We start from the raw sequence: 27,910 nt of genomic DNA, 5'->3' as shown, positions 1-27,910 counted from the left end.
ACACGCGTGGTGTGTGTTCACAACACCAGTTCACACACACACACACACACACACACACACACTCTTTCTCCTTCCAGTCTTCCAATCCAAGTTCCTATAAAGATAGTCATGGAGGGGAGAGGAAAGAGAAAGATGAGACAATAAAAGATGTACCATATGACCTAGTTGTCACTTTCCCTTGAAGTTAATGTTTAGACATGGAAAATGCATAAGAAAAATGGTGTGTAGCGTTGTTCCCCACTAGTAGCCATCTCTTTAGATTTCCCAGCTTCACCTTTTTTGGACCCTTATTGTGACTGAAGGAAACTCAACTGACAAGTCAGCAACGCTTCTCAGCCAGAAGCTGGCCAGGGTTGTGAGATGATTCTAGAAGCAACTGATTCCGCACCACGTTCTCTGCTCTTCCTTAGCCCTTTCCAAGGGTCTGGGTTTACTGCGGACTCTTGCATTTTGATGTAAGGTCAAAGAGACAGGGTCACATCCGAAAAGACCTTTTATCACTAAATTGTGCCTTCTCCCGAAAGGCAAAAATGGAGGGTCCCTCAAAGTGCGATTCTGCTACCTAATCCATAAAGGCTGCTGACTCCTTCAGTTCTCAGCGCTGAGGATTCCCTCCCCCAATTCCCTCCAGTCGCGCTTTAGGCTCTGCACCAGTTACTCAACGCTTTTTTTGAAGTACGGCTAGCTAAGCACCGCCTTCCGTCGTGAGTGGCCCGTCACTCTGCCCCGCTGTGCAGTTGTGATTGGCTGGCAAGGCGGTGTCGTTTGGCGCCGCCCCCGCTTCCCTTTGCCGCGCTAGTGGCTCGGGATTTACCCAAAGGTGGCAAGTGGGATTCCAGCGGGCGGCGCTTGGAGCAGGTGCAGACGCATTCCTGTTCCGCAGTTGCTGTTTTTTCTCCTCCAGTCGTGAGTCTGAGTCAGGAAAGGACTAGCATTTTTCCTTTGCCGCTAGAGCTCCAAGGATCTGCTGCCCAGAACCTAGGCACCTCAGATATCTCTCATCCGTTATTCCGCGGCCACTGTATAAATCACCTGCACATTTATAATCCCGTGAATCTCCCCGCAGCTCAATGCTCAGAGAAGGTGTCGAAAGGGAATTTCAAGAGTTTGAAAGAGAGGGTCTCCTTGGACCGTGGGGAGCTGTCTCAGGTGCTGAAGCTTTCCAGTCGTTGGTCCCTGCCAACACGACACGGAGTCAGGCAGCACACTCTCATTCCCGGCTCATTCACGGCTTCCCCATGCCTTGGATAAGACTCATTTCAGAGCCGTGAATATATCCCTCCGTATCATGGCCTACGTGAGACACTTTCGGACTTTAGTTTCGGGATTTTACTTCTGGGAAGCAGCACTGCTACTCAGGTGAGTCCACTTGTATTTAACAGTTGGAGAACTCATTCAAGCCTACAACCACTTGTCATTGCTGAAACCAAGGATGCAACTCGAGGTTGACTTGTTGAAAGTGTCCCTTAAATAGTATTGCTTTCTATCTAACAGTCTCTTTTCTATCTAGCAGTCTGTCTCTTGAGACCTCTGAAATATGTAACTTTGCTTTATTTTCACTAATTAATGTATTTTATTAACTGGCATCTTCTGTTATTTGCAACTGAGGTTACCCTAGGAAACAAATATTTCCAAAGCCTAGGATTTTCCTTCTCAAATTGCGTTTATAGTTTCTTTTTTTTCTAAGTGAATTATAAATTCTGGGTGTTACTCTCGTTTTGAGAGTTAAAAAACATTTAGTTATTAAAAGTGGAACATTACGTACATTTTAGAAGACAAAAAATATCCAGAACATAAGCATTTAGTGGTGAGAGAAATTCTGAATATTATTTATATATCCAGAGGTTAAGTTTAAATGAATAAAATAATAAAGGCTTTGAAAGTACTGATTCCTAAAGAACTTAGTTCATGGAGACAAAGTGATAAATAAATCACTAGGTATGTTCTATGCCAAGAAAAATCATTTTGTAGAAAGTAATAAAGCCTACTGAACAGCAAAATTGTTCTATGACGTGCTATTTTCTTATCATCTCCAGTCATATTTGGTAGGCTCTTTTTCTTTTTAATTAAAAGAGAAGAGACACTAAGCACAAGATCAGTTAATTTAACCCCGTTCTTAATGAAACAATATATAAGCCAATGTAAAATTTATTTTACTATTATAATTACCTTAAAATTTCCATTTTATGGTTCACAAGCTTTTCAAAAAGATTGAAATAAAAAATTTGAGTGCTAAGTTACATGTATAATGATTTCCATTTGATGTATGTAAATATTCTCTCTGGGTTGCTATGTCAATTTTTCATCTTTAGGCACCTTGAAAAATATAGCATATCTCACAAAAACTACCTTTAGGAACCAGGAACTAATTGTGAAGTCTACTATATTTCTGAAATTACTGGTTTTTCCTGAAGTAAAGAGTTGAACCATTGTAAATGAGAATATTTTCAGTGAAAAATATTTTAACATAGTAAATTTTTGTAACTTTACAAGTGGTACAAATTTCATATATAGTGATAAAAGCAAAGAATGTAGAGCTTTTACATTCATGTAAATTTTATAGAAAAGTGCAAAATTCATGTCATAAGATAAGCTGATTATTTTATTATAGTTATCTTTTAGTATCTTAGATGATAATATGCATACTTATTTTCTCAGAGAAATCTGAAGAGCCTAGTTGATACTTAGATTTAGGAAATTTAATGTTGATAACTAAAATATTTTGATCGATGAGGTCAAATTTGTATAATAGAAAATCACCATGATATTTGCTATAATATATTCTTAGAAAGAATTATTGTTAATTAATATTAAATAATTTAGTTTAAAATCCTTCTTATGAATACTTCAGAAATGTAATCACTCAAAAAAGATATATCCAGTATAGAAGTTTGTGCAATATATATATTCTTCATCATTTTCTTTCACAAATCAAATAAAAATTTTATCTTTTTTCTCTTAGATAAAAGTAGCTCATCATTCTGAAGAATTTTTAATCATACATAAAAAATCAAATATTTTAATTTTTCAGTGATGGTCCTTGAAGGAAAATTTCCTATAGAAATTTCCTTTTGAAAGTAAAGCTCCCTCTACTGGAAATATCTTATAAAATACAGTTTCTACTCTGCTCACTGAGCCTATTTGTGAGGTATTGAGCAAAAAAGGAAAACAAGTAAAGGAAAAATTAAATTCAAACAAGTATTTTTTTAAGTTCACAAATATATCTTTTTAATTTAAAAATACTGTTTCCAGGGAAATTTGGAAGTAAGAACAACAACCAGAAACCATAGATAGTCATGATTAAATAGCATACTAGTAGAAGTGTTTTGTTTTCTTTTTATTTTGGTTTAGTTTAAAACTTTTAAATTGAGATTATGAATACATACAGAAAAGTACAAAAATAGCAAAGTTCTGTATAAAGTGGTACAAACTTAACACTCTCATGTAAAGAGACCATGGATCAAGAAGCAGAATTCTCAGTATCACAGAAGCGTTCACCCTGCTCCCTCTTACCACCATATCCCTTCCTAAGCATTACTTTGCCTGAAGATAATCTCTATCCTGACTTATGCAACAATAACATTTTTTCCTGCTCTTGAACTTTCTATAAATACTTATTTGGGTCTGCTTTATTTTATGAATTGTATGTGTTTTAGCTATGTTGTAGCACGTAGCAATAACTTATTTTCATTTCTGTATGGTATTCTGTTATGTGAGGGATTCCCTGGTAGCTCAATTGGTGAAGAATCCACCTGCAATGCAGGAGACCCTGGTTCAATTCCTGGGATGGGAAGATCCCCTGGAGAAGGGATAGGCTACCCACTCCAGTATTCTTGGTCTTTCCTGGTGGCTCAAATGGTTTTAAAGAATCTGCCTGCAATGCAGGAGACCTGGGTGCTATCCTGGATGAGGAAGAGCCCCTGGAGGAGGACATGGAAACCCACTCCAGTATTCTTGCTTGAAGAATCCCCATGGGAGCCTGGTGGGCTCCAGCCCATGGGGCAGCAAAGAGTTGGACACCACTGAGTTACTAAACCCAGCCCAGCGTATTCCATTATATGAAGACATAACAATTTATCCCTTGTCCTACTGAGGAATATTTGGGTATTTTAAACAAGTTTTTGGTTAGTGCTGCTATGATCCTCCTTGAGATTGCTTTTTTTGGTGAGTACCTGTGAATGTGTGCATTCTGGGGACTATGTGAGTTGGGTCCAAGAGTCTCACTGGGCAAAGAATTGCTGTAATATAGGATAGATATTCAGAGAAGGCAATGGCACCCCACTCCAGTACTCTTGCCTGGAAAATCCTGTGGGCGGAGGAGCCTGGTATGCTGCAGTCCATGGGATGGCGAAGAGTCGGACACGTCTGAGCGACTTCACTCTCACTTTTCACTTCCATGCATTGGAGAAGGAAATGGCAACCCACTCCAGTGTTCTTGCCTGGAGAATCCCAGGGGGAACCTGGTGGGCTGCCCTCTATGGGGTCGTACGGAGTCGGACACAACTGAAGCGACTTAGCAGCAGCAGCAGCAGCAGGATGGATATGAGTATGTCTAGCTTTAGTAGATACTGCAAGTTTTCTGACACAGTTGTACCTAGTTACATTTCTGTTAGTAATATATGAAACTTCCTATTGCTATTACTAGTAAAAAATTTTATCAGTGAAGTATTATTATAAACATTTATAGCACTTTCTTAGACTATTATTGCAAACCCACAGATGTGATTGAAGGGTTTACTTTGGCATAATTTATACATTTTAGTAAATGAGTTTTATTAAGGCAAACAGCAGAACAAAAATATTTACTACTATAGTACAATTAGGCGTATTCATTATCAGAATACACCAGGTATTAGAAACATAGTGCTTAAAATGGACTTATTAAAGAGGACAATTCTTTTAATAAATACAAGTCAGAAATAGACATAAGAAATCTAAATTTCCTAGTAGTGAAGTTTTTAAAATTTTCACCCTTTGCTCAGATATTGCAGTTTTTGAAAAAAAATTTTCTTTGGCTTTTGAATTCTAGTTCTCATACTAGTGAAATAAAGAACAAAACACCAGTGTTCAGCTTTCTTTGAAATGTAAATAAGTGATGATTATGAAGAGCTTGCAGAGCAATTTCCAAAAGCAAGAAAAGTGCCAAAAGTATTCCATCTAAATTAATTATTTTCATAACATGCAATTTTGTTTTTCATCTTGATAGTTTGATAGCAATACAGACTTGCTATTTGGATAAATTATGGTACATTGTGTCAAAAACTGAATGTATGAATTTCAGGCTTTATGATAATCACAAATAAAATATTTTCTTGATTGACTTCAAAGTCTAAGAAAAACATTTTGGCATAGAATGTCTTGTTTTTTTTTTTTTCTTTTGGTATGTTTTGGAAGATGGGGAAAATTCTTTTTAATGTTGGGTCTATTTTCTTATGTAAGACTTTGAAGAAAAATGTACTTTAAGGAATAAACTCCTACTGTTATGATAATTTCTTGTATGTAGGTACTGTAGCAGGATTCTGTACATAATATATGCTTTTTTCCTTTGTTTCTATAAATAATCATACATTTTCCTAAGTATAGGAGGCTCATGGCCCAGTTCTTTAGTCAATGCCTCAAGCAGTTTGCCCTGCCGATTCAGGAAACAGCTTGTAAAATATTTCCTCTTGTATATAATTTTTCTCTCCCTTGATCCCTTGATATACTGAGGCCAGTCAATCACCAAGTATGTGTTTAATGTGTAATGTTAAGCAATTCAGCAAGATTTTTCACCACATTCTGTGCACACGTTTGTGCTAGGTACAGTTTGGCCATGGGTGATCAAGAAATTATCACCTTTTCATCGTGAAACTTAGAGCCTAGAAGGAAAGAAAATACAAAGGCCCAAGTGACAAAAGAGCAACAGAAGTGGCAACGTTTTAGGGAATGTGAAACAGGGAAGTTCTCCAGAGAATCGGTACTTGTGATGGATCTTATAAGATGCTTGTTCAATGGGCAGAAGTGAGATATAAAGAAAATATTCTATTTTCTATTCCATTTCCTATCATTAGGAAATGTATAGGAATGTAAAATCATTCCTATGATACAATCCTATAATATGCTGAGGGAATGGTGATGGTCAAATTCAGTTGAAATATCTCCAGTTCATTGTTTAATTTCATATCTGCTAGCAACAACTATAGAGCTCACTACAATGATAAACCTGCTGAAAGGTAGAGGAGTTGCAGCTTCCTTTCATAATGGAATATGGGTAAAATTCAGAAGCAAATAATTTAATTAGAACTGAATAGTTATCATTATAGGAATGGCCTTGTAATGTGGCTCAAAAAAGCTCTACAAATCCTTCTCTCTCAGAGGTAGTGTTTACCTCCAAATTATAATTAATCAGAAGATTGCTCATAACCATCAGGAATAGTAAAAACTATGATGTGTAGACAGAGAACAATGACAAAACGACTAGAAGACAATGACAGTCTGCTTGTTTTAGAATTTGGAGCTCATGTTTGAATTTATCATCAAAATATGATCTCTCTCAAAAAAGACTATCAGATAGAGGATTTGGATTGTTGGAAGAAAGGATGCCAGGGAACTGGGTTTGGGTGTTTTGAGTCTGAGATGCTAGCAGTAGATCTGTTCGATCTTGCTGTCAGCTGAGAATGCAGAGACCCTGCTTGACCTGTAGGTTGAATAGTTAAATTGTTATAAAGGTGATCACACTGTGTGCAAAAAAGAAAAAAAAAACAAAACAGAAAAAATGTTTATCTGAAATGACGGCAGAACATTTAGAGCAGGCACAGAGAAATACTCAGAGAGAGTTCTGAGCTAAACTGTGGTGGTGGGACTGATCATAAGTGACAAATAAACAGATTTATCATAATTTTATACTGTCGATCCCAAGGACTTGCTTTTATCGATAGCGTATATTTATCACTTTTCTATAGAGCTTTCAAATGCTCGGTAGGTATGTTATTTACTCAGTCATATCCAGCTCTTTGTCACCCCATGTACTGTAGCCCTCCAGGGTGCTCTGTCCAGGGAAGATTCTCCAGGCAAGAATACTGGAGTGGTAGCCATTCCCTTCTGCAGGAGATTTTCCTGACCCAGGGATCGAACCCAGGTCTCCTACATTGCAGGCAGATTCTTCACTGTCTGAGCCACCAGGGAATCAATGCTCTAATTTCAACTAACCTCATAAACTAGTCCACAATCATGTATGGTATATTTTACCCACTCAAGTTCTCTGAGAAGATTTTTAAAGAAACTATTTTGGTGAAGATGCAAGGCAGCCACACACACTTTAGGAAACAAAGTTTGAAATCCTTAGACGTCGGCAGAAGAAGAAACAATAGTAAAATAGTTAATAAGCAGCCTCACTATAAAGCATTCCTGAAATTCAGAATCTCCATACTAGAGATGTTTTTAGAAGGAAGTATTACCAGTTACCTCTCAGACAATTTAATACACAGAGGCAATAACCTCAGTGGAAAATTTAAGAATATCATAAAATGGAAATATTATCAACATCCTCTGAAATAGTTTGTTGCATGGAATAAGTTCTAATGCTAATGATGAAGAATTCCTAGGAGTTCATGCAAAATTTGCATACAGACAAAAATAACAAATTAGGAATGATAAACTCAGATATATCTGATCCTACTTTACAAACATTGCCAACATAGGATGGTTGGGCTAACATCGGAGATAACTAGTTCACTGAATATCCTACCTAAATTTGAAAATATCTCAAAAATATCTACAACAGGTAGTCATCCTGTGAACATTTAAATTTCGAGCAATAAGGGCCTCTTTACCTGAAAAGGAAAATATTTATCAAGCCATTTTAATAATAAATAAAAAACAAAATGTCATTTTATTTTCTCCTGGCCATAGGAAACTTTTTCTTGCCACCTGTGGTTCCCCCTTCCTGCCAATATTTGTGTATTTTCTTCTTCTTCTTTTTTTAATGCTTGCCTCTTTACTGAAAATGACCCTTGGAGAGTGTGTTTTCTGTTTGAGGCATGTTTTGAATCGATAGCCTTTTCCATGTGGTTGCTCCTTGCATGATGCGTATATGCTCCAGGTCTAGAGTGCCTATAGCTGTAGAATTTCTTTGTAGCATTATAAACATCTATTCAGCAATTACTACATTCTAGGAAGAGTGCAATGTGCTGGAGCAACAGAATCTCAACTTTCTATAATATACCATTGTGCAGGGGTGTGTGTGTGTGCACATCACCTTCACATGTATGTTTTAGATTTTCATGCAGGTCTGTCTCTGCCTCTTAATTGTTAGTCCCACGAGGACTGGATTGTTTTTGGTCTTGCTTACTGCCATAATATTTAATTCAATGTCATGCATGGAGTAGATGCTCCATAAGCAACAAATAAATACCGAGATGACACACCTGTCATCTCTCTTTATCTATAATTTTAGATTTGAAGTGTATTTAGATCTGTGTTATCACTTGGAGTGAGAAGGGAATCTTGTGTTTTAGACACCACAAAGGATATAAAATCAAGTAAGATGGCTTGGAAGACATTACCTGCTCTGAGAAGAAGTTGTAAAACAGATAAAAATTGTCAGCACCTAGTGGAAAAATAATGGATTTACTTCTCCTTATCACCATGAGAAACTGAAATTTCTATTGTGTAATGTATTATTTCTCAAGCTTTTTTTCCCATCACTGCCTCCTAAAGAGCTTTTTAAGAGATATTTTTAGACTTTCTAATTGACTGCCTGAAATTATAATATCACTATGTATTATATATTTGCTCATGTGTGGTATATAGATACAAATACATAGAGATAGATCTGTGCTTTACATGTTAAGAAGAATAAAAATTTTCACCCTAGAGTCTGTTTGGAAATAAAAGAATAATCAGTAATATAATATCAAATGCCATAAAAACAAAAAGAAGTACAGAAGATTATTAGTCACCTTTTCAAGAACACTCTAGTACAAAAGTACATGTGCAAATATGTTATCATAACATGAATGGTGAGTTAAAGAAAAAGGCAAAAAGATTCCCTTTTTAAAAATTAATTTTTCTTGGCATATAGTGACTTTACATTGTTGTATTAATTTCTACTGTACAGTAAAATGAATCAGCCATACATACACATATCTCTTCCCTTTTGGACGTCCTTCCCATTCAGGTCACCACAGTACCGTAAGTAGAGTTCCTGTATTATACAGTATGTTCTCATTAGTTATCTCTTTTATACATAGTATCAAGTGTGTAAATATGTCAATCCTTATCTCCAAGAGGCTATAACAAGGGAAAGTAACAGTGGACACAGTGAGATTGATAGTCCCTGACTTGTTTGTTTAATTTTGTGTTTACAGTGAGAGGGAATTTGAGCTTGCTTACATCTTGGAGAAAAAAGTCAGTAGATTAGGAAATACTTACGAAGACACAAGAAGGTTTAGAAGAGAAGAGGCAAGGTCACTGATGAGATGAAAAGAAAGAGTTTTCAGAGCAGTAGTTGAAGGGTAGCTTTTGAACCAGAAGAGTGTAAGTCTTTCGCTGGGACTAGATGCAGAATGTGACAGGAGTAGAGACGGGAACTAAGATTTTGTAATTCAGCGGCTGAGCACTCAATCATCTCTTTGAAGTAGGAGACAAGGTCATTAGTCTGGAATAAAGATGAACAACAAAGCAGACAGGTTTAGGCTGATTTGGTGGTTACAAAACATAGAATGGAGCCAAGTCCGTGTTACTTCTGCTACAAGGCAGGCTGTGCTCCCAGCTCTCTTAGAAGGGTCGGTCCAGCCTACTACAGCAGAAGCCCCCTTCACCCTGCAGAAGAGGGGGATGAATTCTAGGGCATGATCTTTGTTTTTTTAATTGACTGATGATGGGCTTACAATATTGATTTCTGTCATACATCAACATGCATTAACCATAGGTGTACACATGTCCCCTTCCTCGAGTCTCCCTCCCACCTCCCACTCATTTCCATCGCTCTAGGTTATTACGGAACCCCAGTTTGAGTTCCCTGAGTCATAGCGCTAACTCCCATTGGCTGTCTATTTACCTGTGCTAGTGTATATGCATTGACGCTGCTCTTCATTCATTTCACCCTCTCTTCTCCCCTACCCTTGTCCGTAAGTCTGTTCTCTATGTCTGCATCTCCAGTGCTGCTCTGTGAACAGATTCGTCAGTACCACCCTAGATTCCATTTACATGCATTCCCCACTTAGGACATGATCTTTATTCAGGCCTCACTCATTTAGGTGGCAAAGCCAGAGACAGAACCCACATCACCTAATTCAAATGAACTGCTTATTTTTCCAAAAGAGCACAGTGATTTATGTTCTCCTACAGTAGAAAAAGAAAAGATCATACCCTTCTTTAAAAGGTGAAATGTGACTCATTCAGTTAAAATCACAGTAAAAGTTTCAACAGTTTCATAAAAAAAAATCTAAGAATGAGACCCACTTTCAAACTTTCTGCTCTTCTCAGAGATCTGTACATGCACACAGTGTAGGTGTGCACACTCACATCTCTGACCTTTTCTTTTACATCTTGAAAATAGGTAGTCTTCTCCTATGAGGCATTATCTCCAGGGATCTTGTTATGCTTGATTAAAGGAAAACATATGTTCTTATGGGAAAAGGAAATCATGTCTATAATCCAGAAGCTTTTATAATCTTTTTGTTTCCTGAGAAACTGTAAATGTTTTGCCCAAAATGATTGATGGAAAGGGAAAGAAAGACTGGAGATGAGGCTGAGTGAAAAAAGGGGAGAAGGATGTATGTATACAACCTCAGCTGAATATTAGCTTTAACTAATTGATATAACTAATTAATTTAAGGTAACCAACTGATTTAAGGTACAATCACTGATTGTATCTTGCTAAGATCTTCCCTCTCTTAATTTTTTAAAAATAATTAATTTATTTTAATTGGAGGCTAGTTACTTCACAATATTTAGTGGGTTTTGCCATACATTGACATGAATCAGCCATGGGTGTACACCCTCTCTTAATTTTGAAAAAAATATAATCCAATAAAACCTTGGTATATAGTCTGATTTTCACTAGAGGGAACTGAACAACATACTCACCACTCTATTTACCTTTCCTCACCACTTCTAATTGTAAACTCCTTTTGGCTGTATCGTTGATTCCCTTCTTCATTCTGCATCATTTCTCTCTCCTTAAAGGAACGTAACAATCAGGTAAATGTAGGGCTTCCCTCACCACGGAAGAAAAGTGTCCAATAACTCAGATATGCTTAAGTCAGAACACATTCCACTGAAAGGTGACATTAACATAAACATTGGTAGTCACACAAAAGGGAATAGCTACCATAACCTGAATAAGTCAGTGCTCTGCTGGTTCAATATTATTATGGAAAAAACCTGAGTATGGCTCCGTTTTAATATTCTGTGTACGTTTATTTTCAGAGTCAGAGACCCAGAGATTGATGCTTTAAAATATCATTCTCTTATGCCCTCAATCTGATTAATATGGGGATTTATAAAAACACATTTTATTAGTAAGCCTTCATTGATGCAAGTACGATCAGTTCAAAATCAAGCAGTACTCTTTCTGCTGTATCATTTCCTTTGTAAGTATAACTCAGTTAAGCATCTCAAGTAAAAGGATTATTTCTGTATCACTCACTTCTGGCTGGTGGGATTTTACCCCCTTACTTTTATGATATTTTTATGAAATTTTGGGTACCGTTGACATACACTAAAATGAAATTTTATAAAACAAGTTTTATCCACATTTTACAGGTCTAATAAGAGTTTTGTCAAATAAGATTCAGAAGAGAAATACAGTTCTTAACATTCCCCCTACATTGGTTTGATGTAATCACTTCTTAATTATCACTAGAAAAATAGTTCTGAAACCACATGCAGTGATGTTTGGACAAGTTAAACTGATTGAGGTATATTTGGAATATAAGAAACACTAAACTCTTGGATTGAATTTCAGAATATTCACACTTTATCAAATTGAGCTGTTGTTTAGTTGCTAAGTCATGTCAGCTGTTTCATGACCTCATGGACTGCAGCCCATCAGGCTCTTTCATCCATGGGATTTCCCAGGCCAGAATACTGGAGTTGTTGCAGTTTTCTTCTCCATGGAATCTTCCTGACCCAGGGATGTAACCTGCGTCTTTCTGCACTGGCAGGCAGATTCTTTACCACTGAGCCACCAGGGAAGCCAGCGAAGTTGTGTATTAGTGTAATTGTTGATTTAGTTCCAGTGAGATGATGAGTGATGGGATCCAGTCTCTGCCTCATACCCGAAGTTTCCAGCTAGCAGGGGAGATCATGGCATGAAAGCGTCAGACGTCCACAATGGAAACCAGTGATTGATAAGAACAGATGGCCTGTAAGAATCCAGTGGAGAAGAGACCAGTTCCCACTCAGTTAAGCTAATAAAGGCAGTGTGGAGGACATGGCATTTAAGCAAAATAACTAATAAACTTCTTGAAGACAAACAAGTGATTGGGCACATTCTGGGTTTTGAAGGATTACCATTGAAACTCCTAGGGTGCCCTGAGTCTTTCCTGACTGAAGGAAAATTAAGTCTGTTCTTCCAAGGAGATTTTACCTTTCTAATTTTGATTTTGTTGATGACTCAGTGTCTTTATTGGCTTTATCGTCCAAGAGTGCACCATACTCCGGAGTCAGATAAAAATCCCTGGTCATTTTTCAGTTGCAAAAAATAATGTTTAGAGGTGGTGAAGTGCTTTGTGCCTTCTGGCTGTGTGTGTGTGTGTGTGTGTGTTAAGTGGACACAATTTGAATAAGAGGGTTTCAAAAGATCGTTTGTAGAGATTAGGGTTTAGAATCAGGCTAAAGGAGGAAGTTTTTTACGATAAGTCAGAGTGAAAAGAAAGAATACTTATTCTCGGAAGGAAGAGAGGGTCAACATTATTTTTGAGATTCATGATTGGCTTGAATAAATCAAGTGGTATTTCACTGATTTGACAAAAGGTGATGTTGCTAACATATTTTCCATTGAACTTTGCTATTGGACTTTAGAATGTAACTAGCGTTTTTTTTTTTTTTTTTGAAATGCTTAAGTATGCAACTTCTGTAGCAATTGATGTTCAAAACCCACACATCTGTATTTATAATTATGAATTTAATCATTATAGACACTTAGTTAAAACCAGTTTCCAGGTGTTTATGTGAATTCATGTTACTTAAGTAATACATGCTTGTGTTTTCAGTGTGAAAATTCAAATATTTCAGGTAAATCAACACCCTCCCCCACCTTGGTCGCCGCTGCTCTTAGTCCTTTCCTTAGATGAATGACTGAAATAATTTGGTGTGCTTTTTTTTTCCCCCAGATCATATTCCATATATTTATATAAATGTATGTGTGCAAAGAGTCGGACACGACTGAGTGACTGAACTGAACTGAACTGATGCGCACATAAAGAAACACAGAGTGATTTTTACATTTTTTAAAGAAACAAGTTTTAATTAGAGCAGCTATACAGTTTGCCCACTTTATGTGTTTTCTTTCAGGAGATGAGAGGTCCCATCGAGAATTTGTTCTGACCTCTCACCATCTTCTTATTCATTCTACCCTAGAGGAAAAAACTGAGTCTTCTATCTGAGGAGTTTGGAAGGAAAATCTGGGCAAATGTAGCCTGGTGCCCGTCTTTGTCCTTTTTACGTGGGGCTTTGAGTGATGTGGGACACGGAGGCATCATTTTCAATTCAATGTTAGGAAGCCAGTGTGTCTTTGGATATCAGATAATTTCCGCCAAGTCATCTTTGTAACATCAGTTTGATCCCAATTTTTTTTACTCTTTTTGAAAAAATTTCTTGAGTTGTTTCGTATTTTGAGGAGCTGAGGAGAGGATGCTAATTTGAAGTCTCTTGGATCCTGAGAGTTATATTGAATAATAACTAGCATTTTGTACTTGCTATTTGTTTCACTCAATGATATTTCTTTAAACACTTTATGTACAATAACCTTATTTTTATTAAGGCTGTACAAATCTAAAGTGGGATTACATTAGAGATTTAAGAAAAAACACGTTGATAGCTATCTAGGTGATCTTAAATTTTTATTGATGCCAACAATAGTACATCAGATAGTGGTGGCTCATAAGGAAGATGTGTCAGTAATTTAAATACAGACCATGAAGTTCCCTCTTACAATGACTGTTTATGCTGCCTTTCAACGTATTGTATAGACTGCATTTAAACAGCGTTGCTGTTTTCTTCTCTCCTTCCCCATCTCTTCTCTTTCCATTTCTACTTACTTCCTTGGTCACCTCGTCTAGTCACAAGGCTTCAAATATCATATATTTGTCTATAGCACTTTTCAACAATAAAAAAAAGATGTTCTTACAAAATCAGTCTCTGGCGTCTTGCTGTAAACTTGCTTCACTCACTGTTTCCCCCATTTCAGTTCATCAAATCTCTTCAGTTGTGTAGGCCAAAAATATGAACTTCTCCTTGACTACTCTCTTTCATCTGTTAGAAAATCATCTTACCTCAAGCTTCAGAATACATCCAACATGTGACCAATTTCCATCACCTCCAATATGACAACTTGGTCTGAGCCACCATCACCTGAATTCTGTTGATAATCTGACTGATCTTTGCCAAACATCTGGGCCCCGCTCCAGTCTGATTTAATAGATCAGTCATGGTGATTCTTCACAAATGAAAGGCAAGCCATTCCATGTTCCTACCCATTGCTTTAACAATTTCCATTTCACTCAGAGTAAAAGCAATTTCCTTATAAAGACTCTTATGTTCACAAACGGTTTGTTGTTCCATTTAATCCTTTGATCTGATTTCTTGCTATTATCCCCCCCTTCTAACTTGATTCTGGTCCCTGTTGGTTCTGTGAATATATCAAGTGTGTCCCTGGCTTAGTTAGACCCTCGCACAGGTTGCTCTTTCTGTCTGGAACAGATACTTTGCTTCAGGTGGCCACCTCCGTGACCTCCTTCAACACGTGGATAAAGCGACCCTTCCTCAGCGAAGCTTACCCTAACAACTCTGTAAAATGTTCCCAGGTCCCCCAAGTCCTGTCACTTCTGATTATCTTTTGCTTTGCTCTAAATTTTCCTTCCTTTCAAAATAGTAAAGAATTTACTACTTTGTAATAGTTTTTGTTAATTATGTCCCAGTCTGCTGAAATACAAGCTCATGGAAATGAAGGATTTTGGTCTGTTTTGGTTTTTGCTGAATTCAAAGCCTCCAAACAAGGCTAGGCATATTGTACATTTTTCAGCATCTAACAAAGAGAAAAAGTGTGAGTACTAAATGCATCAGCCTTCCTTTTTTGTCTTGCCTTGTCCATGACAAGTTTTAAACAAATTCTTGTATTTTTAAAATCCTTTACTATAATCTTTTTTTTTCCAAATATAATTTGCTCATGGATTAAAAATCAAATGGGACAGAGAGCTGAAACATTGTTCATAGCCCATCTCCATCCCATCTTCACTGCAATTAATTGTCCTTCCTAAGAACAATCAGTTTTAAATGTGTTTTACTTATTCTGAAGGCCTCTCCCATAACCTGAACAATATTCTATTATTACTGCTTTATGTTTTGTTTCCTTTGCCTTTAGTTACAAGAAATGCTTCTTGAAAGACTCACTCTCTTTTCCCTCACACTCTTAATTCTATGCACATATTCTAAACTTCACGCCCCTGTGAGCCTGATAACAAAACGACCTTCCTAAATTTCTTACTTCCAATAAAAATGAGATTGTTTTCTGATGTTTTTCACAGAGAACTCATCTGAAGAAATCCCACAGCTACTTTCTAAGTTGTGTCAGCTCCTTCCACGGTTCTATTTCCTGGTTTACTTCCTCATTTCACTACAGTATCTTCTCCATGATTTTCTCAAGAGAACATTTATGCAGGTATACTGCTCCATTCCTTGAATTTGTGGCTGCTTAACAACTTCTCCTTTGATCCATAGATTGGCTGTAATACTGGATTGGGTATATGGAAGGAAAGAACAAGCCAGCAAGAACTTTGCTGGCTTTTTCTTGTTGTCTGGTAGCATATACAAATGCCCATTTGCCTAAAGCTAGTCTTGTCTCATTCTTTTGTGTTTTCCTTTTTCTTTCAAATTCCTTTGGGATTGTGTCTTAAATCTTAATGTTTGGCAATTTTTCAATAATAGGTCTACCATAATTCTCTATTTGGACTCAGTGGGCTCATTCACTTTGAAAATATATGTTTTTTTAAATTTATTTATTTTAACTGGAGGCTAATACTTTACAATATTGTATTGGCTTTGCCATACATTCACATGAATCTGCCATGGGGATACATGTGTTCCCCATCCTGAACCCCCCTCCCTCCTCCCTCCCCATCCCATCCCTCTGGGTCATCCCAGTGCATCAGCCCCTAGCATCCTGTATCATGCATCGAACCTGGACTGGCGATTTGTTTCACATATGATAATATACATGTTTCAATGCCATTCTCCCAAATCATCCCACCCTCGCCCTCTCCCACAGAGTCCAAAAGACTGATCTATACATCTGTGTCTCTTTTGCTGTCTCGCATACAGGGTTATCATTACCATCTTTCTAAATTCCATATATATGCGTTAGTACACTGTATTGGTGTTTTTCTTTCTGGCTTACTTCACTCTGTTTTTATCTATTTCTGAAGATTCTCCCTCACCTCTGTCTCTCCATCTATCTCTCTATTTATTCCTCTTTTCTCATCTTGCAGAACTTGTAGGAATCTCTTATTTGCTGACATCTCCTTCCTGTTGTCTTGTAATTAAAGTTTATACCTCTTTTGGTATATTTGGTATTATTTTAAAAAATATTACAAGAAAGCGGGAATAAATACACACGCTTGCTCTTAAACTATTTAAAAATATACATTTCATTATTTACATATTTATACTTAGAGCTTTAACCATCTGAAAGTAGTTTATATTCATGCTATGAAATAGATCAAATTGATGTTATTTTTGCCAGTAATATACGGTTGGTTGTTGCTGTGCTGGTGGTCTGAAGCTGTTCCTTCTGCCTGAGACATCCTTGCCTTTGCTCCCACTCAGCTCACATTTCAGCCTCTCAGAAAGTCTTCAACCACCGTGCCATCCAGCATGGCTGCTCTCATTTATTTTGTTTTGTCATCCTGGCTATTTTCTCTTGAGAACTTGGAGCAATCTCTAATCATCTTGATTACTTACGTGTTCCTTTCTTGTCTGTTTACATACATACATTTATATGTTACATACTAAATAAAATACAGAAGAACAAATCCTCTTTGTCTTAACTTGGCAACCTGTTCATTTTACTCTTCTATCAAATTTTTGAAATTTTTTTGTTGATTTATTCTTAGATTCCTAAAAACGTGCTTTTGTTGTTATTTGGGAAATTCAGTGTACTTTTACTGAAACACTTTTGCCTACAGTGATTCGTGTAATGATATATGTGTATAAAACTAAAGATTTAAGTTTATAATTTTAAACTTAATTATTGTAAATGCCCGATTCACAACTTTGCACTTCTCAGGTTAAATAAAATGATTTACCAAGAGTATTTAAAGGGAATAAGAGCATGAACTATAATCTTCAGAAGTTTTTGCTGGAGCTTGCTCCTGATCTTTTCAAGGGAGATTTTTTTTTTGAAAGAACATACAAAGTAGCATCTGGACAAAGGCTCTATGTGCTCTACTTCCCAAAGAGACAGCAATATTCTAAATCAAATAAAGGGTGCTTTTATTGCTCTCTGGAGCTACAGTAAAGTTGAAAGAGCTGAATCACTGACTTTATCAGATAGCATCATTGGGAAAACATATCCTTACTTGAACTGCTCTCTTGAAGACCTGTGAAGTGTCTGTGAAAATAATAACACATTATATGATTTATTGAAAGCTTACTGAGTTCCAAGTCTTCTTGGTTATGTATATAGTTTATCCTTCTTATGACAAATTTCAAGTACTATTTATTCATTTATTCCAAAAAATTATATAATATCTCCTATTTACCAATCAATGTTCTAGGATTTGGGGATACAGTAGTAAGTAAGCAAAAATCCCTGCTCTGATCCCTATGATGTTGTCTTCTAACAGAGGAAAACATCAAATTAAGAGGGAATAAATAGTAATTTTAGCTCATGATATATTTTATGGAGAAAAGTAAAAGAGAAACAGAAAGGCAAGAGAGAATATGTGAGAAGGGAAGACATTTTCTTTTTTGAAATGAATTTTTATTGGAGTATAGTTGATTTACAGTGTTGGGTGAGTTTCAGGTGTACAGCAGAATGAATCAGTTGTACACATACATGTACATATGCATGTTTTTAAAGATTCTTTTCCCATATGGCCCATGACAGTGTATTGAGTAGAATTCTCTGTGCTATCCAGTAGGTTTTTATTGTTTGTTTTTCATATGTGTAGTATGTTTAGTCACTCAGTCATGTCTGACTCTTTGTAACCCCATGGATTGTAGCCTGCCAGGATCCTCTGTCTGTGGGATTTTCCTAGGCAAGAGTACTGGAATGGGTTGTCATTTCCTACTCCAAGGTATCTTCCTGACCCAGGTGATTGAATCTGGGTCTTCTGCAAGTCTCCTGCATTGCAGGCAGATTCTTTATCCACTGACCCATCAGGGAAGCTCATGTAGTAGCATATATATGCAGAAGGGAAGACAGTTTCAAGGAGACCTTTTGAGTGAAGACTTGAAGGTGATGAAGGAGCAATATGGTAGATTCTAGATGAAACTGCCCTAGCAGAAGAAGTGGCAAGTGTGAGGGCCCTTAGATGCCAGCATGCTTATTAAAACTTTTCAAAGGAACCATCCAGTAAAAAATCATCCCAAATTTTTGTTTCTCAATGGAGATGACCTATTATACTGGGTAAGTTTCTCTTAGATGTTTTAAAACCATACTTTAATTCAACAGGTCCAAAATTGAACCCACTATCATAACTTTCAAAGTTGGTCTCCATTTACACACTATCTTATATTGGTGAATGGTGTTTCCATCCATTTGGTTGCTCAAACCAGAAAGCTAAGAGTTGATGTCACTTAACTACTGCTGTGTAATACATTATCCTGAAAAGTAGTGGGTTGAAAGAAAAATGAATATTTAGTCCATGGGTCAGAAATTCAAGAACAGCTTAAGTATTAACAGATATTCTAGGTAAGAATCTTTCATTAGGCTACTGTCAAGATGTCAACTTTGGTTGTAGCTATGTGAAGGCTTGACTGAAGTAGAGAATCTGATTTCAAGGTGTCTCAGTCAGATAACTGGTGAGTTGGTGAATCCACCTGATAGAAACTCTCATTTTCTTCCATGTAGCTGCTTGAGTGGCTGAGGAAGAGTGAATAATCCAAAAGAGAGCTGAGTGGAAATAGCAACACATTTTATGATTGAATTACAGGATTTGCATCATCAAGCAGTTACTTTGCATAGGGAACATTCAAGAGGAGGAAGATTAAGCTCCCCCCTTGAAGAGAAAAGTGTCAAAAAATTTGAGTAAACAGTTTGGAAGGTTGTACTGAAGGAGCTGAAGAAGATAGAGATGTGGTTGGATTACTGATAAAATTAGAAAGTAGGACAAACTGGGTGGATAGGAATATGATATGTGGAATCCAAGAACAGTCGAGTTATCAAAGATTTTCCTCCCCCAAAATGTAAAGATGGAGTTGCCATTAGCAAAGTCTGGGGAGAATGGAAAAGAAACAAGCTTATGTGAGAATAGTAAGAGTTTGCTTTATGTTTGCTTTTATTAGAGAGCTAGGCTGCTGGCAATCTGTGACTATTTTATTCCAATTTCAGAAATAGTGAGGATTTCAAGGGATGCTTAGCTTCCTGCTAAGACCTCTGTACTTTTGATTCGTTCTTACTCAACAGTTGTAATTCTTCGTGCTTTCAAACCAACTCATAGGTATTCACTCCTTTTTATGTCCCTAAAATCCATAAAGCTTTCAAAATGTGTGCACAGATTGCTAACCACTCAGCTGATACTCTGAAGTTTGCTGCCATCCCTAAAGTACCTGGTTTACTTCTGTGAGTTTACTTGGTCTTAGATCTTGTGCTGTGCTGAGTTGCTTCAGTTGTGTCCGACTCTTTGTACTGGAGCCCACCAGGTTCCTATGTCCATGGGATGCTCCAGGCAACAATACTGTAGTGGGCTGCCATAGCCTCCTTCAGGGGAACTCCCCACCCAGGGATCAAACCCCATCTCCTATGTCTCCTGCACTGGCAGGCAGATTCTTTACCTCTAACTCACCCACCAGAGAAACCTGTCTTAGATCTTAGCCATATGATTTTTTTCCACTGTGTTTTTAGCTCTCTAATGCATGGTTTTGTTTTGTTTTCTTTTGAACTGAGTCTAGTGTTTTCAGTGCAAAGTTTAATTTGACTTAAAATATTGGGTTATAAATTCAATATCTGACTGGCCTGGGGAGAAAACACCTTGCAGTTTCTTCATCTGTAATACACAAGTAATAATATCTTGCTAGAAAAGTTGTTATGAGAAAAAAAATGATACCATAATTATATGAATCTTGTGCTTGAAAGATCAGGAAGCAACTCCATTTTTACTGTTCAGTTCAGTTCAGTTCATTTCAGTCACTCAGTCGTGTCTGACTCTTTGCGACCCCACGAATTGAAGAATGCCAGGCCTCCCTGTCCATCACCAACTTCCGGAGTAACTCAAACTGATGTCCATCGAGTTGGTGATGCCATCCAGCCATCTCATCCTCTGTCGTCACCTTCTCCTCCTGCCCCCAATCTCTCCCAGCATTAGAGTCTTTTCCAATGAGTCCACTCTTCTAATGAGGTGACCAAAGTACTGGAGTTTCAGCTTTAGCATCATTCCTTCCAAAGAAATCCCAGGACTGATCTCCTTCAGAATGGACTGGTTGGATCTCCTTGCAGTCCAAGGGACTCTCAAGAGTCTTCTCCAACACCTCAGTTCAAAAGCATCAATCCTTTGGCGCTCAGCCTTCTTCACAGTCCAACTCTCACATCCATACATGACTACTGGAAAAGCCATAGCCTTGACTAGACAGACCTTAATCGGCAAAGTAATGTCTCTGCTTTTGAATATGCTATCTAGATTGGTCATAACTTTCCTTCCAAGGAGTAAGTGTCTTTTAATTTCATGGCTGCACTCACCATCTGCAGTGGTTTTGGAGCCCCCCAAAATAAAGTCTGACACTGTTTCCACTGTTTCCCCATCTATTTCCCATGAAGTGATGGGACCAGATGCCATGATCTCAGTTTTCTGAATATTGAGCTTTAAGCTAACTTTTTCACTCTCCTCTTTCACTTTCATCAAGAAGCTTTTTAGTTCCTTTTCACTTTCTGCCATAAGGGTGGTGTCATCAGCATATCTGAGGTTATTGATATTTCTCCCGGCAATCTTGATTCCAGCTTGTGCTTGATCCAGCCCAGGGTTTCTCTTGATCTACTCTGCATATAAGTTAAATAAGCAGAGTTAGGTTAATTAAAATATCCCAGGCCTCACCAAAATGCAGGGGGAAACAAGATCACTTTAAAGTGATAATCATATTTCACTGGCACATTGCTCACAATGGTAAGAATTAAGATCACAGTATTCTGTTAATTTTTATTTATATCTCTGAATCTCCAAAGATGTTCTAGAATCTGCTCAATCAGTTCAGTTCAGTCGCTCAGTTGTGTCCGACTCTTTGCGACCCCATGGACTGTAGCACGCCGGTCTTCTCCGTCCATCACCAACTCTCGGAGCTTACTCAAACTCATGTCTATTGAGTTGATGATGTCATTGAACCACCTCATCCTCTGTTGTCCCTTTCTCCTCCTGCCTTCAATCTTGCCCAGCATCAGGGTCTTTTTCAATGAGTTGGTTCTTTGCATCAGGTGGCCAAAGTATTGGAGTTTCAGCTTCAGCATCAGTCCTTCCAATAAATATTCAGGACTGATTTCCTTTAGGATGGACTGGTTGGATCTCCTTGCAGTGCAAGAGACTCTCAAGAGTCTTCTCCAACAGCACACTTCAAAAGCATCAATTCTTCAGTGAGCAGTTATCTTTATAGTCCAACTCTCACATCCATACATGACTACTAGAAAAACCATAGCTTTGACTAGATGGACATTTGTTGGCAAAGCAATGTCTCTGCTTTTTAATATGCTGTCTACGTTGGTCATAACTTTTCTTCCAAGGAGCAAGCGTCTTTTAATTTCATGGCTGTAGTCACCATCTGCCGTGATTTTGGAGCCCAACAAAATGAAGTCTGTCACTGTTTCCATTGTTTCCCCATCTACTTGCCATAAAGTGATGGGACCAGATGCCATGATCTTAGTTTTCTGAATGTTGAGTTTTAAGCCACCTTTTTCACTTTCCTCTTTCACTTTTGTCAAGAGGCTCTTTAGTTCTTTGCCTTTTGCCATAAGGGTGGTGTCATCTGCATACCTGAGGTTATTGATATTTCTCCCTGCAATCTTGATTCCAGCTTGTGTTTCCTTCAGCCCAGAGTTTCTCATGATGTACTCTGCATCATGAGAGTATTTAACTCTCTTATATGTACTCTACATATAAGTTAAATAAGCAGGGTGACAATATACAGCCTTGATGTACTCCTTTCCCGATTTGGAACCAGTCTGTTGTTCCATGTCCAATTCTAACTGTTGCTTCTTGACCTGCATACAGATTTCTCAGGAGGCAGGTCAGGTGGTCTGGTATTGCCATCTCTTGAAGAATTTTCCACCGTTTGTTGTAATCTACACAGTCAAAGTCTTTGGCATAGTCAATAAAGCAGAAATAGATGTTTTTTTTGAACTCTCACTTTTTCGATGATTCAACAGATGTTGGCAATTTGATCTCTAGTTCCTCTGCCTTTTCTAAACCCAGCTTGAACATCTGGAAGTTCATGGTTCATGAACTGTTGAAGCCTGGCTTGGAGAATTTTGAGCATTACTTTGCTTGTGTGTGAGATGAGTGTAATTGTGCTCTAGTTTGAACATTCTTTGGCATTGCCTTTCTTTGGAATGAAAACTGACCTTTTCTAGTCCTGTAGTCACTGCTGAGTTTTCCAGATTTTCTAAACTTCCTGTGTCATCACAGCAAACAGTGCTTTCTCTTTAGGACGGAATGATGCCTTAGTGCAAAATGCTCAAAACTCCACGTGTTCTCAGATGTCTCAGTTTCTCTTTAGTTCTCCTGTAAAGAGACTAAAACCATAAAGAACTGGGAAGAACTGGCTCATCTCTCCCATTCTGGGTTTTATTTTTCAAACCGAGGCTTGAAGTGTCAATTGCTTGTTCTGACAAGTCAGAAACTTCCAAGTAATGATGTGTGATATTTTTTTTTGCCCCCATTAAGAATTGTAATCCCATGGGACTGGTTTCTAAAGCTAAAGAATACATGTCCAACTGTCTTTCTCTCATATACCCCAAACCTTCTCTACTTGGGAGTCTGAGCATGATTTATTCCCCACAGGTCATGTTTTCTTCTGTGCAAACCAACTCAAGAAAACAGATGCACAAAGATTTGTGACCCCAGCTGCCAAGACTTGTCTCAAACCCACATTACGTTTCCTAGCTACAGCTTTCATATTTTCCTCTCAATTTTAAGGTGCATTTTAGCAGGCAACTGATTGCAGCCATGAAATTAAAAGATGCTTACTCCTTGGAAGAAAAGTTATGACCAACCTAGATAGCATATTCAAAAGCAGAGACATTACTTTGCCAATTAAGGTCTGTCTAGTCAAGGCTATGGTTTTTCCAGTAGTCATGTATGGATGTGAGAGTTGGACTGTGAAGAAAGCTGAGTGCTGAAGAATTGATGCTTTTGAACTGTGGTGTTGGAGAAGACTCTTGAGTCCTTTGGACTGCAAGGAGATCCAACCAGTCCATTCTGAAGGAGATCAGCCCTGGATGTTCTTTGGAAGAAATGATGCTAAAGCTGAAACTCCAGTACTTTGGCCACCTCACGTGAAGAGTTGACTCATTGGAAAAGACTCTGAGGCTGGGAGGGATTGGGGGCAGGAGGAGAAGGGGACGACAGAGGATGAGATGGCTGGGTGACATCACTGACTCGATGGCCTTGAGTCTGAGTGAACTCCGGGAGTTGGTGATGGACAGGGAGGCCTGGCGTGCTGCGATTCATGGGGTCGCAAAGAGTTGGACACGACTGAGCGAATGAACTGAACTGATATTCATCTTTAAAATATCTATATTTAGTGGTATTTAGTGGTTATTTCTGTTTTCCAAACTTGGATATGTTTTACTTTCTTGTCTCATCAAAGAGGAAGGGAGGGAATACAAGAGAAGGGAATGAGACTTGTCTTTTTGATGAATTTTGATATTTGATTTTAATGCCTAAGAAAATAAGTTTCTGTCAGTCTCTAAGAAATTGAAGTCTCTGAACTTCAAGTGGCATATCATTATAAAAATAAGAATATATAAGATTCTTAAGTGAAAAAGTGTTCATTGATGTGAATGTGTATGAGCCCACATAGAATTTCTGAGAAAGTTAATAGTAAATTTAGTATTTGGTACAGCATAGAAAAGATAAGCCAAGTGTGGGAGGCAGGCAGTGCAGAGATTTTTCATAAACAGAAGACTCCTAAAATATCCGGAGATACTTCCTTCAACAGTATTGATCATAAGTGATTTGCTAAGAACTTAGTAACTTGCTGTAAATACAACAATTGTGTTGAAAGTATGAGGTTTAGACCAAAGAAAAAAGTTTCCTATCCAAAATTCATTCTAAATACATCTTAGATTTCTTCTTACTGCCTCCCCTTACCCTGAGAGTCTTTCTTTTTAAAAATATTTTTATTTCATATTGGATTATTTTGGGCTTTCCTTGTGGCTCAGCTGGTAAAGAATCCACCTGCAATGCAGAAGACCTAGATTCAATTCAGGTCTTGGGTTGGGAAGATCCCTTAGGGAAGGGAAAGTCTACCCACTCCAGTATTCTGGCCTGGAGAATTCCATGGACTATAGTTCATGGGGTCACACAGAGTCGGACACTATTGAGCGACTTTCACTTTCACTTTTCATAGTTGCTTTACAATGCTATGTTAGTTTCAGGTATACAACACAGTGATTCAGTCATGCACGTATGTATTCTTTCCCTTTAGGTTAGTACAGAATATTGAGTAGAGTTCCCTGTGCTGTACAGTAGGTCTTTGTTGGTTATCTGTTTTTTATATTGTAGGATGTATGTTTATCCCAAGCTCCTGATTTATCCCTCCCTCATCCCTTTCCCCTTGGTAACCATAAGCTTTTTTTTTCTACCTGTGTGAGTCTGTTTTTGTTTTGTAAATAAACTCATTTGTATCATTATCTAATATTCTACATATAAGTGATGTCATATAATATTTGTCTTTCTCCATCTGACTTACTTCACTTAATATTATAATATCCAGGTCCAACCATGTTGCCGTAAATGGCATTATTTCATTATTTTTAATGGCTGAGTTGTATTCTGTTGTATATATGTACCGCGTCTTCTTTATCCACTTCTCTGTTGACATTTAGGTTGCTTCAATGTCTTGGCTATTGTTAACAGCACTGCAATCAATATTAGGGTGCATATATCCTTTCAAATATATGCCCAATAGTGGAATTGCTGGATCATATGGCAGCTCCCTCTACCCTGAGTTTTAATAACTTAAGAAACATAGTTTTGAATATGTATATAGAGATGATGTTGACTATTTAAAAATTAAACTAAGATCCCAGACTGGTCATGCGGAGTGTCACACTATGCATGCATGTATTTATTACCATCGGCTCTCTTAAATGATTACAGTTCTTTGAAGACAGTCTACTACAGTCTACAGTGCTGTTTCACATATTACTGTAATTGGAAGAAAGATCTAGAAAAAATATACCAGAGCAAGAATAGTAGGTGATTGGAAGCCATACCCATATGCACAGCCTCCACCACTTTCAGAAGTGAAGGGATAGCCTGTGTAGAAATGCTTTTAAGCCAAATTAACCAATGTAATTTTGCTGATAATTCCTTTTGAGTTAAAACTATAAACCTTTAGAAGTAAAAGATTAAAATTAAAATGAATTTAAATTAATATTAAAAGATTAAAGCAATAATTTATTAATCTTAAAAGAATCAAGAACTATTTCATCTTATTCAAACAATAGTATTCTTGATTTCATTATTTATTCAAATAATTTCATTTTATTCAAACATAATATTTGGTTTTAGTATTCAGTTATTAAAATAATTTCATCTTATCCAAAGATAATAATCTTGGTTTTATTATTTAATTATTCAAATAATTTGAGATGGGTGAGAGCAGATAGTTCTTGGTAATAGAGTTTAAGATATTCCACTGGTAATTTGGGACAGTGCAGGTATAATGTGTGTGTATGTGTTCTGTGGAAGAGGCTCAGTTACTATCTAGTAAGATGGTGGTGAGTCATCTTGCTTCTATTCAGATACATACAGAGAGGAAGCAAGTAGAACACAGCATACTGTTGCTACTCTATATTTCTTTATGTTAAAAGTCAAGTGCAGAAATAACCATTAGTGGAATCATACATTAACCACAGAAAATATTATATGCTGATTGTGTAATCCTGTTATCTTCCCCTAGGGGTGCAGAATTCCTGGGGTTCTTAAGTAATGTGATGACACACTATACAAACTACAACATAACATGTCTTTAGCATGTGAGTGCTGACCACTAGCTTGAATGTGGGGTAATAATTAGAGAAAAAAATATACAGTGGACATCTCTACTGGGAAATATTCACTGTCATATTCTGCACATTAGTCCAAATATGAAACTTTTTAATAACCCATTAAAATGAATAAATGATTGCTTGATAGGAAATGAAAAGTTTTTTATTTAATGTTCTTATTCTATTCTAACCCTTAAAATTTTTTTTTAACTGAAGGATAATTGTTTTACATAATTTTGTGGTTTTCTGTCATACATCAAGAAGAATCAGCCACAGGTACACCCATGTCCCCTCCCTCCAAGAACTCCCTCCCATCTCCCTCCATACCCCACCCTCAGCCTGTTGCAGAGCCCCTGTTTGAGGTCCCTGAGTCACACAGAAAACTCCTATTGGTTATCTGCTTTACACATGGTATTGTAAATTTCTGTGTTACTCTCTCCATACATCCCCCCTTCTCCCTCCTCTCCTCCACCTTGTCCATAGGTCCGTTCTCTGTGTCTGTTTCTCCACTGCTGCCCTGAAAATAAATTCATCACTGCCATCTCTTCAGATTCCATATATATGTCAGTGTACGATATTTATATTTCTCTTTCTGACTTACTTCGCTCTGTATAATGGGCTCTAGTTTCATCCACCTCGTTAGAACAGATTCAAATGCATTTCTTTTTATGGCTAAGTAGTATTCCATTGTATATATGTACCACAGCTTTTTAATCCATTCATCTGTTGATGGACACCTAGGTTGCTTCCATGTTCTAGCTATTGTAAATAGTGCTGCAGTGAACATCGGGGTACATGTTTCTTGTTCAGTTTTGACTTCCTCAGGGTATATGCCTAGGATTGCTGGGTCTTATGGTAGTTTTATTCCTAGCCTTTTAAGGAGTCTCCATACCATCTTCCGTAGTGGTTGTATCAGTTTACATTCCCACCAGCAATACAAGAGTGTTCCCTTTTCTCCACACCCTCTCTGGCATTTATAGTTTGTAGACTTTTTGATATTGATCATTTTGACTAGTGTGAAGTGGTATCTCATCGTAGTTTTGATTTGCATTTCTCTGATGATGACTGATGTTGAGCATCTTTTCATGTGTCTGTTAGCCATCTGTATGTCTTCTTTGGAGAAATGTCTCTTCAGCTCCCTTTCCCACTTTTTGATTGGGTTGTTTGCTTTTCTGATATTGAGTTGTATAAGCTGCTTGTATATTTTGGAAGTTAATTCTTTATCAGTTGTTTCCCTTGCTATTATTTTCTCCCATTCTGAAGGTTGTCTTTTCACCTTGTTTGTAGTTT

The 27,910-nt window shown here is 37.4% G+C and overlaps 1 protein-coding gene across 1 annotated transcript in view; it reads left to right on the top strand.

Moving 5' to 3' along the window:
• The first annotated feature begins 1,288 nt into the window (after positions 1–1,288).
• Positions 1,289–27,910, top strand: part of GLRA3 (glycine receptor alpha 3) — a 182,615-nt gene continuing 155,993 nt past the window's right edge. Inside the window, exon 1 of the mRNA XM_068974238.1 lies at positions 1,289–1,359. Coding sequence (XP_068830339.1) covers positions 1,289–1,359 — 71 coding nt within the window. The remainder of the gene's footprint in view (positions 1,360–27,910) is intronic.

Source organism: Capricornis sumatraensis, chromosome 6, assembly GCF_032405125.1.
Source record: "Capricornis sumatraensis isolate serow.1 chromosome 6, serow.2, whole genome shotgun sequence".
Classification (NCBI taxonomy): Eukaryota; Metazoa; Chordata; class Mammalia; order Artiodactyla; family Bovidae; genus Capricornis; species Capricornis sumatraensis.
Note: the sequence above shows the minus strand (reverse complement) of the source record. Positions and strands in the feature narration are given on the sequence as shown.